At 40.0% G+C, this 13,145-nt stretch overlaps 1 protein-coding gene across 5 annotated transcripts in view; it reads left to right on the top strand.

Moving 5' to 3' along the window:
* The first annotated feature begins 201 nt into the window (after positions 1-201).
* Positions 202-13,145, top strand: part of ndrg4 (NDRG family member 4) — a 73,419-nt gene continuing 60,475 nt past the window's right edge. For 3 of the 5 annotated variants that reach the window (XM_061721218.1, XM_061721219.1, XM_061721221.1), the window contains exon 1: positions 3,691-3,764. In XM_061721218.1, the coding sequence (XP_061577202.1) occupies positions 3,691-3,764 (74 nt within the window). Of the gene's footprint in view, positions 347-3,690; positions 3,765-13,145 lie in introns of those variants that run through there. The other 2 variants (XM_061721220.1, XM_061721222.1) reach the window with 1 other exon arrangement.

Here is a 13,145-nt window from a genome sequence, read left to right on the forward strand (position 1 = left end):
TATTTTATACGAGTCCAACTCCCCAACACACACACACACACACACACACACACACACACACACACACACACACACACACACACACACACACACACACACACACACACACACACACACACTCTTCTGGGTGCTGTGATGTTCATTGTGCTGCATCATCGGTGACGCCACGTGCTCTGTGTTTATCATCAGGGAGGGGAGGTAGATGGGGAGAGGGAGAGATCCTTCTCTCTCATTCTAACCAGCGCAACGACAGACGCGCACTCTCATCCAGTTCGTGACAGACGGAGGGACGAGGACGAAAAAGCTCAACCACACAGTGCCCACCTCAGAAGCTACACCACACAAGGTACAGTAAATCTGTCGGCATGGACCGTGATATTTGTGAAGGAGCTCCAGTGTGTGAAATGGTTCTTCTGAAGGCGGAATTGTTTTTCTTCCCCAAATCTTTTGTAAGTTTTAACATTTCAACTTTATATGTCCGAGACAGTGAGATTTGTGCCTTCCATGAGCTGTTTTCTGTTTGAAGACTGAAGGAGGAGGATGTCTAAATGAGGACAGCGTTTTTGGCACAGACTGTGTGAATACTGCTGCTGAGGCTTTGTACTCTACTTTTATTCACACACCCCCATAGTCAGCTATTACGTTTGGGTGAATAACATGGAGACAGGTGGAATTGGTTCCTGCGGAAAACAAAGTGCTCCATCTATTCAAGATTTGAATATTTTGAACTGAAAGGGGCACATTTATTGTAAAAGTGGTTGATGGCGTTTGTGAAGAGGGAGCAATATGTGCGAAAAAGGATATGTTTGGCTGAGGCAGACCGAGACAGCCAAATGATGAATCAACAATAAGTCGAAGTCATAAAAGTTGATTGAATTTGGTGCAGGATTGCATTAGAGCCCCCAAATAAGCCTGCATTTGCTAGATGCTCCTGGCAACACCTAACGGATTGACACTCTAATACGGTTGGGCATCATATTTACAAAAAAAGTCTGATGAATCACTAAATCTTTGCATATTTTCTAATTATACCGCTTGTGATTAATGGGCATGTTTCTATCTGGTAGTATCTTCTATCTTACCAAAAACATTACAGACATTCTTTGTCAAAACCTTTGCAAAAGAAACAAAGTTGAAGCCCCATTTTTGTCTGGCTCTGTTATATAAATTTCCTGCTGGATCCAGAACAGCAACGCCCTACGGTTTTCCTTGAAGTGAGTGTTTTTATTACAGTTCATTTTTCCAAGCTATAAAACTTACAACCTAATTTTTCTTTTTTGTCTACAGCCACTGAAGTCGAGCCTATCTTCCCTTTTGGGAGTGGGTCTGTTTCTCAGCTCAGGGGTTTATTTATAGATCTACAAAGAGCAATACACTCCTGCTTGACAAGCCGCACGGCAATTCTGGCTCTTACCTTATCGCTACCCCAGTTAGACCATATTTGGAATGAACATTTTGAGTTTTTGGACAGCAGCAATTAGGCAGATAAGCCTGGAACATTCTACAAGTATACAAGTATGAACACGTCATTGGCTTCACGATTATTAATCAACTCTGGCTCACAAATCCTGTTTGTTTGGCAGGTGTGAACAAAGAGTGAAAACGTGACCGTTAAAAGAGACCTTTCAGTTCAGTAAACACCATACCTCAGAGCAAGACTCGTGAAGCGTATTGACCAGATGAGCCTTTATAATTTAAGAGGTGGCACGGACGAAACCACATCCAGACCCAAACAGCAGTGTATGACTGTGTCCGTCCAATGTCACAAATATTGAAAAACTTTGTCCTCAGGCTACATAACCACACCATTAATGTAATATCCTGCCACATCACACTGAACCACCTGCTTTGATTCAGAATAAACACTCTTTAATGGAGGACCGTGGAACATGCAAAGGCTGTTTGGAGTCAGATGTTTTTGGCCTGAGGGGTCTGATCAGAAAAAAAGAAAAAAAAAACCCCTATCAATAAGCACATCATGGTGACACATTCACTGGGAAGCCTGTTGTGTAAGTTTTTCACAGATACACTCTGATGATTTGGAAAAAACCTTAGGAAGATTAATGATGACACTCTTTTATAGTGAAAGATTATACAACCAGAACTATATGATGCATTTGCAGGTGTAGGACTGGGGATCTGGTCACTATTTGCACAAGTTAAAGGATACACATTTCGTGATGAGATTATACAGTTTGTACAAAAGGACATGCGATAATATTAAACATGCTTAGTTTTGTTGTAATGCCAATGTCTCCCATCTCAGATAAGACTCTTCACAGATTTCTTTTGACTGTGGACATTTTTCTGCGACCTGAACATCACTCGTAAACCTGTGGAGGAAGAACCACAAAAACGTTAAAGACAGACATACTTCACGTCTTAAAACAGAATCACCCTGCTCTGTTCAATGTTCTGAAAACTAACAAAGCTAAAGAGGTTGAACTTAAAGTGAGCAGACCACACGTACTGCAGCTTCTGCTATCTTTGTACGGAGCCAACTGTAGTTCTGAGAAAAGAAAACTGGAATAGCAAAGAAAAGGTTTTAAAAGATCATGCCAAGTCAGTTAGGTGCTTTATAAAAGATACAGTAAATGCATGGACGCATTTTGACACACACATTAAAATCTCAATATGACGTAAAGTAACAGTTGGTAACAATACAGCCTACATGCTGGTGCGATTTTTGTTTATTTCTGCTGTATTGTCTCGTTACAGGACTGATGCTTTTATATTTCCTTAACTTTAAGATAAATGCATAAAGACTCAACAGAAAGAAAAAACATTTTAAGGAATTAAGAACCCAGAACCATTTCAACTTGGAGAAAAAATATGTGGATGCATAACACAAAGGACTTTATGTTTAAGGAAGTTTCTAGGGCATTTGAAGGCAGCGTGACACCTTTGTCACCACGGGTCCTTATGAGTTCAGGGAACTCTCATGGGGACGGGTGAATAAACAGGCTGCTGGTCTTTATGTATGAGCTCAGTAGGTCGACTGTGGTTCCTTAATAAGTTGTTGAGTCACTTAAATAAAACTGAAAACAAAGAAATTCTCCTTTAACATTGAATGTTTAATTACTGCTTAAAATGTGTGGCAGATACAGAAGAGTTGTCTCGTTTGCGAGGCTTGCTGTTTTACTGCGTCTCTACGGTTTGGAACAACTCTTCTTGCTCCTTGGAGTCCCCGAACCTCACTCTGTTCCCCCGCCTCCCTTTCACCCCGGTGGCATTTTTCAATAGCTAAACAATGAAGTTGGCACTGGGAGAGAGTCACTGGAGGAGCAGCACTGTTATTAGCGTGATTTGCATGCTGAAACGTTCCCCCACTGCTTGATGTTTCTCTTGGATTTCTGCTTTAATTAGGTTGCTTCCTTTGCCTTTTAGGAACTGGGAAATTACCAAGGTTTTTTGTACTTATTCCTGGCCATAACTATATGTTTATGTGTGTGGGTGTAGATTACATGATCTAGTCGTAAAAGAGTGAATATCTATTAATTGTTAACCTTCAAAGCACTCGGCTTCTCTGCTCTCTCTTCATGTGCTTTTTTCCCCTGTTGTCTCCTCTGTGTGGCTTTATTGCATGTAATCTTCTCTTGTGTGAATTTTATTACTTCTTTTGCATCCTGCAATGCACCAACAGCAGTACAGTAGATCTTGTCTCTTGTATTTTTTTATACCTGCTGCTAGATGGGGCCTGGATTGTTTTGGAACTTCCCTCCCAAGGCTGGCTGCACGGTTCCACAGAGCCTCCTGCAGACCATGTACGTAGGAACGTCCTAATAATACAATGTACCATACCGTACCACCCTCTTTCTTTTACGGAGCCTATGTGGATTTATCTATGGCATTTTCCGTCCATTCGTTTCATCCTGTCGCTCAGTCAGTCCAGTGTTTCACATGATTCATATTGCAGCAGCCAGTAAATACCCACAAATCCATTCAATAATCATTATCTTTTAGTTAAACAAACATGCAAATTATAGAAAAAGCCCACCTTTCATTTGTCAAATGTCTATTTAAAAGTCATTTAAAACCCACAACAGACACTGGAACAAATATCTGAAAAGTATGATGAGAGCTTGAAAATGAAACTTCAGCGTTTGCAATCAACCAGTTCCAGGGGAAACTGTATTTTAAAAGTATCTGAGCTTTGGCAGTGTTTCTGGTTTGTCCATGCATTATATTGTTTCTGAAAGCCTCAATAATCAAATGCTACTGTTAAAAAGTTTTTTTTTCAATGCACTGAACCAGTAATGCTGAATTAAAGTTAAGTGTCATTATAATGCAAGTAATCTAATTTTCTCTTTTTCCATTAAATCTTTTTAACCATTAGTCACTACTCTTGTTGTAAGTTCATCTAAAACAAAACCATAGCACCAACTAAATTAATGAAATATAATTAAGTTAATTAATGTGCTAAAACTCGGTTAAAACCTTTATTTGATAGACACAAGTACATGGGAAATTTTCCAAATTTGATGACTAAATTCACAGTAGCTAAAAAATATTAACATAAAATTTCATAATTGTAACATACTCAAAAAAAAGAGAAACATTTAAAATGATGTCTGTATATAATTGTTTTACATAAACATTCACTTATTTATTTATTTTTTTGAATTTGTTAAGAGGCCGTCAGATATCAAATATTAAACCTTTGACTCACACAACACACTTATTAGCTCACATAATGAAAAAACAAATAAGGACAGAAGCGCCAACACTGGGATTTCCTAGCAAGTCATGGGGACATAAAATGAATTGAACTGAAATGACATATCAATGAGTTGGGCACAATTCCTTAATAAAAAAACATAGAAGCAGAACATAAAAAAAAAAGTATTTATTCTTTTTGAGTTTCCTCAGGCATACTGCATGATGCAGTTTCACAATAGTTGTGTAGTTGGGGGTTTGAATTGGCCCATAAGTTCAGCTGTTGTTTCAAAGTCATAGCTATGTGCTTACAGCTATAAACAACACTATAACCGATGTCAGCTAAATGTCCCGTATTCAAGAACAAAATGAGAAACAGAAGATCCATTATCATGTGACGTGATTCCTATTCATGCATACTAACGTCAGCTCAATATATCTCTATTCGCTCCACTTCAGATGAAGTTCTTAGGTGATCAGAACACACTCAATGACAATAATTGTTACTGTTTAATGAACGGGCGAAACTAAATTTCTGTACACAATGACATTTTTCAAGGTTTGTGATATTGGGTTTTAACCCTGTCACTGCATGCTGTAATACTGTAATACAGGCCTACACTCACATGGATATATACTAAAGGACTGTCAAAACTGAATACCCCCACATATATATAAATCATTGCACATGCAATACAGAACATGCCATTTGTCAGCCTTAAAAAGCTTTGTGTGTTTTACGTTTGCACGATCACTGCAGTGCCAAGTTGGATGGTTGAATGTGTTCAGGTCTGACATGTTCACATACTGAAGTGAAGGGGGAATGTTATTAGGTGAATGATGCTCCTAACATATTGCTTACTAAATATATGTGCTGTTCCTCTACCCTGGCACTAATGTAGGACACCTGTGACAGTGACGCAACAGTTCATGTAATGTGTGGGTGCTCGATTTTGCCTCGATGGCAGCTTGTTAATCAATGGAAAACTGTTTTCTCCATCACCAGGGCAGCGTCAGTAGACGATAAATGTTGTGGGACAGATACAGAGAAAAGAGTAGCCGTCCTGGGTGCTATATAGCTCAGTGGGTTGAGCAGGGACACCCTATGCCGAGACTGTTGCCCTGGTGCAGGCAGCGCAGGTCCAAGTCCCTTCTTTGCTGCACGTCCTCCCCTTCTCTCTGTCCCAAATTTCCCATCAATCTATTTTCTAATAAAGGCCACTAGAGTCACAAAAGAGTCTTTTAAAAACATGTCCATGTTTGGAGCATTGTGTATCAAGCTAAAATTAACTCTGAGTATGTTTCTGGCTTTTATCAGGTTTTCCTGAAGTGTCTGGCAGGTAGCAACAAAAGAAAAATTGCTTCTGATGTCTGAAGCAGCTGTTTTGTTGAAACAAATGATTTAAATGTAAATTTATGCTTAAATACCACACTAAACACATAAAATCAGTTCATATTGTTGAATGATTACTTGTAAATGTTAAGAATTTGTTTCTACATCACACGCTAGACACTATCTTGCCTATACTGAATTGTTTTTGTTTTTTTAAATACTGAATATTTTTTTCTAAATATGTGATAGACAAGATTAAATGATTTAAACAGAAAAATGAGAAAAATAATCTTTTGTATACTTCCCAAAGAATTAGGAAAATGAAATTAAACCAAAAGCTTAATTCAATTATGTCCAATAACTTCCAAAAATAGTCTGCCATTTCTACATTTGGATGCTAAAACAGCTAAGTAGCTTGGCATTTGCTATTCAGCAAATGCTCAATGTTAAGTAGGGAAGAATACTACCCCTACTACTACTGCCACTACTACTACAGCTCGTACTAATACTATTAATAATAATAACAACAATCATAATAATATTATTGGATGGATGGATGGATGGATGGATAATAATATTATCCATTTTACTGGAATTCATAATCCATTTGAAAACCCTTTTTATTCTCTGGAATGATTTGTCTCTCTCCCAATAAAGTAAAATGCAGCTTAGAGGGGCCTGTGTCTCTCAGCAGACACTGCAATAGAACCTTGTGACTCTGAGGACGATGACTATGGTTTGGTCAGAAAACCAGTCAAGCCCTCAAATCACTCCACTTGGCTTCGATCCGTGACATCTGATTCTCAGCTCGATTCAGGAAGGACTCCGGCGAACGCTGCTCTCACCCATCAGTGTGCTGTTGGTGGCCTCACACTGTCTACCCGTCTGCCCTGCTGGCATCCGGCTGGTTCCTCAATAGGCAGAGCATAGAAATATAACCACTAGAAGGGACATGAAGTAACATTTTTCATTGTGCCTGTTGGACCATCCAACTGTGCCATTCAGCTTGAGTGAAATCACATGCAGCTTGCTGAAAAATACATTGTTTGGCAATAAGTGAAGGCCCTGAAACAAGATAACTAAATTAATTTTTGTCTTAAGGGTATGATAAATAAACAACTTCACTAAAATGTGAGGTGACAAGTGGTAGCTGTGTCCCTCCGTGAGGCTTGTCTTGTCTGAACCATTATGAGTTAACAAGAATGAACCGTTTTGGCTTCATGTCGGCATTTAGCATGGCAGAAAACAGAAAGAGGAAGAGTCTCTCCCAGTTCTGGACCACCTCATGATGAAACACAGCTTCAGAACGTCTGCAGTAATTCTACAGTATTGTAGTTAAAATAATGTTTTAAATATCATGACTACAAAAACAAGTATAATAGCATTTTGATGTGTCTGTCTTTGATAATGATCTATTGTCAATTAGTGTAGAATAGGTGTGTAATTGATAGAAATGGATTTTAGTCAATTGTCTTATTGAAATCATCGTACCTATTGATTTTATATGGGTTTTTAGACTTCAATTATCTTGCTTTCATCTTCCATCAAACTTATCTCCCTTGCTCCCTTTACTGCACCTCTCCTATGAATCTATATTGTTCATTTTTTGGGTGCTGTTGAGTCAAGACTATTATCAATGTCATGCATTTTAGCATTTTTCCCATTAGTTTGAGATACATTTACAGAACAAAAAAAAGTGTTCTCATAGTAAGCACTAGCATCACATTGTGATGACTTCCTCAGAGATACAAGCAAATTCATATAATTAGACATTTTTGTCATTGCTGTCATGAATAAATAATAAAAAATTTTTTTTCAATGTACCGGCATTGGGATAGTTGGGAACAATTATTGCCTAGGATGGAACATATTTTGAAAGGTCCTTCAAAATTGGCACTCCTCGGTACCAAAACAACCAACAATGGTTGTCTCACGTCAAACAAAGCATGTTGTTAATGTTAGAAGCTGGACAAACGACCCCATTCACACAAAAATATCCCAAACTGCATTTTACAGACGTGACATTGAGAGGCCAGACGTCCATTCCTACCAGACATTTTCTCACTTTCCCTCCGCCTCTGCTTTCCAGCACTGCAGTGACTGTTATTCAATCAGAATGGGAAAGGATAGGGCGAGACCTAATCCAGTTTCCATTGTGGTTATTGAAGGAGAATATAAAGCATAAAACTGTGACATCAAACACTGATATCACGCACCCCATTCAAACTCCTGGTCCATTTCTCGGGGACTAGGAGACTAAGATAAAACCTATGTAGCGAGAAGATGAGAAGATAATATGTGAAGATAACTAAATTCCACTAATAACTTTTATCTAAGTACATAATTATGCAACAAAATGTGTTTTATCACATCTTCCACTCCAATTCATGGTATTTCACAAGGAATATTGTTCTCTTAACTATATTTTTTTCAAACAAAATGGCATGTGAAAATTATTTTAAAAACGATGAAAAGAAATCTCAACGTTAAAGACAATGGACTAAAATATCTTTTAATCTTTGACAAATTACTGCGAATACCGCTACCGTTGTTGATAAAATGATGATTAAGGCAGCAGATAATTATACAGAAGTGAAGCCATTATGTAACTACTCTCATTACTAATGACTTAATAGTGTCAGAGCACAACTGCATCATATTAATGAGGCCAAAGACAGCTGGAAACTATTTTCAATAGTTTAGATTGACCGGTTACGTCACGTCCAGTGCTGCTTGAGATGTTGAAATTTGTAAAAATCATTTCCATTACACTTTTATATAATAAGTGGATTATTGAATGGCCTGATAAACCACCTAGTGAACCAACCTAGTGAAAAGAGGTTTATTTTTATTTTATCCCCACTTTTTACCCATTTTATCACCCAGTGCTCCTACCTAAGTTAGTCCTGGGCATTGACATCCTCTACCAACCCCGGGAGAGCCCTGCACTGAGCTCAAGTCTCCTCCTTAAAGGGAAAGTTCAGTTTTTTACAACCTGGACCTTATTTCTGGCATTTTTTATGGACTCCAAATGACACCAAACTTGCCTGGGTGAGTATACGACCATAAAAAATGCCAGAAACAAGGTCCAGGTTGTAAAAAACGGAACTTTCCCTTTAACCTGAGGAGTGAGCAGGCCGCATATTTTCACCAGACAGGGTGGGGTTTCTCCACACGGACGTGGCGTGTGGAAGGATCACGTTAATCCGGACAGATTCTCCCCACCCCATCTGGCACCCCGGTTGGCCAGAGGGGGCATGTATAGCCCAGGACTGTGTGCATGTTTTTGTGAGGGTAGCTCACATTAGCTACCAAGGGAACACAGGGAGAACATGCAAACTCCACACAGAAAGGCCCTTTCTCCAACCCCACCCATGGGGTGAGCGCTGAAGTCATGGGGGAACTAACACGCACTTCAGCGCCCACAGCGTCCCCGGCGGGAATCGAACCCAGGACCTTCTTGCTGTGAGATGGCTGCACTACCAGCTGTGCCACCGTGCCCCCTGAAAATGGTTTTAAGACTATAATCAAAAAAGTTTTGATTTCAGTGTTATTCACAGGTAGAAAAGATTTAAGGAAATTAGTCTCCAAAGAAGTGGACATCCCTCCTGTAAATTACCCACAGTCGGCCCATGCAATGCTTGGAGAAATACAAAAAAAGAAAAGAAAAAAAAGAAAAACAAACCCACATTCTATATCACAGGGCTAGTCCTCACCAAGCATATTAAATAAGTCTACAACCGCACAATTATCAAAATACTGAAGAATTATAGCTTAATGGGAAAAGTTGCTTTAGAACGCCTCTTTTCTCTTAAAATAAGATGAAAGCATGATAACATTTGTTAAATACTGCATCTAAACAAACCACAAGACTTCTGAAAGAAAGTCCTATGGACAGAGGAGACCAAAGAGGAGTCATTTGGTCTCAATGCTCAGGGCCATATTTGGTTAAAACCAAACATAGTACGGCTACAGTATTTCAACAGAAACACATCATACTGTACCTACTGGCAGTACATGGTTGATGAGTTGGGGTTTTTCTGCAGCCACAGGACCTGGGCATCTTAGACTTATTGATTGTCCGGAAGCACTTCTGAATATGAATGTTGTAAAAGCAAATGTGAGACCTTCTGTCCAACAGCTAAAGTTTGGTTGAAATCTGATCAACAAAACAAGAATCAAGGTCCAGTCAACGTGCAGACCTCTACCCAAACTAAATAATGCGGTGGGTCCTTAAGGAAGCTTTAGATGAACAAACGTCAAAAAACCTCAATGAACTGAGGTGATCCTGTTAAGACAAATGTGTCTAAATTCCCTCACAATAATGTGAGGGAATCTCAAACCTTGATTGATTGAGAGATTGATCAATTCATAATGGATCTGATTCACACAGCAGATGGACTGGACATTAGAGTATAACGCTCTGTTTCAGATTTTTGTTCACCAAGGCCACTGGCATTTTTTACAGAATGGACCAAAAGCTCACCAACACAACGTACCACCCACATCTCAGATTTTTTTCAGATGGGTTTTCAGCCTTTACACGTGCTTGTTGTTCAGAATAACATTATTTACTGGTTAACTGTGAAGCTTATATCTGCATGCAACACATTTAAGAGAGATACTTCTTTCATCTTGTTGCTTTGACAAGGAAGCTTTGCCTGCACGCAAAGAATATCCTCAGCATTTCAGTCTGCAGCTGATAGCTGATATTTAATATTTAATCCTCCTCTCAGGCAATTATACCTCCTCTCTGGGAAACATCTTAGCCACAAAAGATTCCTCTAGACACCTGACAGCTATAAATAATTAAAGGTCTCATTTGAAATGATAGAGAAAGCACTGGTAACATTTAGAAGCAATATTTTGGTTTGCAACTTAAATTTCACTGAAAGCTCTTTAAAACCATACATATATAGAATAGCTTTGTGCATTGTCGGAGATTTTTGAAACAGCTCCTGTTGTACCTGTAACAATATGTATCTTAACGGTTTTCTTCATCAAAAATATAGATTTTTGATAGATTCTAAATTCAGGTTTGGCTCTCCTGCTTGGAGGATTTCCGCTGTCAACGTTTAAGCAGCTGATAAACTGCTCCAACAGACAAAATGTTAATCTTTTCATTTTGGCTGCTCCAACAGATAAAGTAAAATGTATTATTTATTTGAATCATTCATTTAATTTACTCTTTGCACATATCAGAGATGCATGCACCTTCCCTAGTAACAAACCCTAGATCAGTCACCTAAAAGAGCTGCTCACTAAAAACAATAAAAAAAAAAGTGACTACAGTAGCAACCTAAAGTCAAGATTAGAGTGAAAAAGGTGTACACAGGAAACAGCTGGAGAGCAAAGCTAGAAGACTGGACAGAGCTACTGAACTGAAGATGTTCTTCAGCAGGATCAGTTCATAAACAAGCTCAGCATCCTCCTCTAATACCCCCTGCCAAACAGACCTCCCATCCTGTCTTGACCCACAGTTTCCCTCACATCTCAAATGTCTTGGTACTGCTGCATTGCTTTCTCCTACCACATTTGGAGATACTAGTCCTCCTCCAACTCCCCACCCTGCCTATCTGTATCTAGCAGAGAGATGAAACCATAACAAGGCTGTTGGTTCAAAAGGTGTTAGCTCTGAAAACCTTTCTGCGCCAGCTATGTGTGATTCTGCAGCACCTCTTCAACCTTAGCTTGGTCCAGGAGAAGGTTCCAATGCTGTAGAAGATATGCTACCTTGGTCCAGTACCAAAAAAATCTCATCCATCTGTCCTTATCAACAGTTGCTCTAATGTCACAGATCATGGAAGCCTGGGAAACACACTTATTGGCCTACCTGAAGAAGCAAACAATCACTTTTCATTTGCTCATCATTGTAGGGTTGGAGTTAAATACACCATAATACATCATTGTCAATGAACCCACAATCATCTGGACGAAGCAGGCAGTACAGTGAGGATCGTGTTCTTTGATTTCTCCAGTGAATCCACCACAATTTACCCAGCTTTATGATGTAAGGAACTCCTGCATCCAAAATCACCTGGATTACTGACTACCTGACAGACCATCATTTGAGACTGAAAGGTTGTGTGTCTGAGCAGGTGGTCATCACCCAAGGAGCACCACAAGGGACTGTCTTCTCACTATGCCTCTTTACTATGTACACCTCAGGCTTCCAGTAAGAGTCAGACGCTGACATACAAATGTTAGTAGGATTTAAGTGGATGGTAATGTCGCGAAGACTGCCATAAGGACATTTCCCACCCAGAAGTTGTGGGTAGACAAATCTGTCTGTGACACACTGGAATCCTGCACCCCTGCCTAGAAAACCAGGCTCTCCACAGGGATCATGTCGGACTACAAAGCTGCATCATATGGTGCTTTTACACTAGTACCTACTCGGCACGCCCCCCATGCCCCCGTTTTGTGCTTTTACACTAGGGGTCGAGGCGGGTGGAGGCGTGCCGAGTTGATGCTGTTTCTGTATCTATTCTGCCGAGGTTCTAAGCGTGCTGAGTCGGCTGCATCTGACGTCATCACACTACACGCCACCGATTGGTCGGGGGGCGGGCCGTCAGACGTTTGAATCAGGAAGCGGGAATCGGCGCAAGAGCGGCTCGTGGCTTCCTCATTTTATCCGACAGGCAATGGCAGCGCAGAAGTCTGTTTCGCGATCCAACTCTGAGGTGCAGATGTTCATAAACCTGGTGGCTGAGGAGAGAATTAAAAAGGGATCTAGACGGGCGATAAGGAACGACCAGATCTACCAGGAGCTCTGTCACTTCTCAGCCGCTCGCGGCTCCCAGCTGATTTCTCAGCAGCGCCGACACAAACAAAATTTTAAAAAAGCGTTGCCGCTTGAAGCTTCTTTCACTCTCATTTTTTAACTTGATATCAAAGACAAGTCACAGACCAAGCAGCACATATATCATCTCCTCCATACATCTTTAGTGTTGTTGTCTTCTCCGTTTAGATCACACAATCAAATACATCACAGGAGCTTTGCTCCAACTCGCCCACTTCTCAGGACAAGGACAAGGCGAGTGGAGGCGAGACGAGGCGTGACGAGTCGAGTTGGGCTGAGTAGCTACTAGTATAAAAGCGCCATTAGTGTCTACACGGTAGTGACAGAGGCCAAGCGTGGCTATGGGAAGAAGTT

The sequence above is a fragment of the Cololabis saira genome, chromosome 5 (assembly GCF_033807715.1).
Source record: "Cololabis saira isolate AMF1-May2022 chromosome 5, fColSai1.1, whole genome shotgun sequence".
In the NCBI taxonomy this organism is placed as follows: Eukaryota; Metazoa; Chordata; class Actinopteri; order Beloniformes; family Belonidae; genus Cololabis; species Cololabis saira.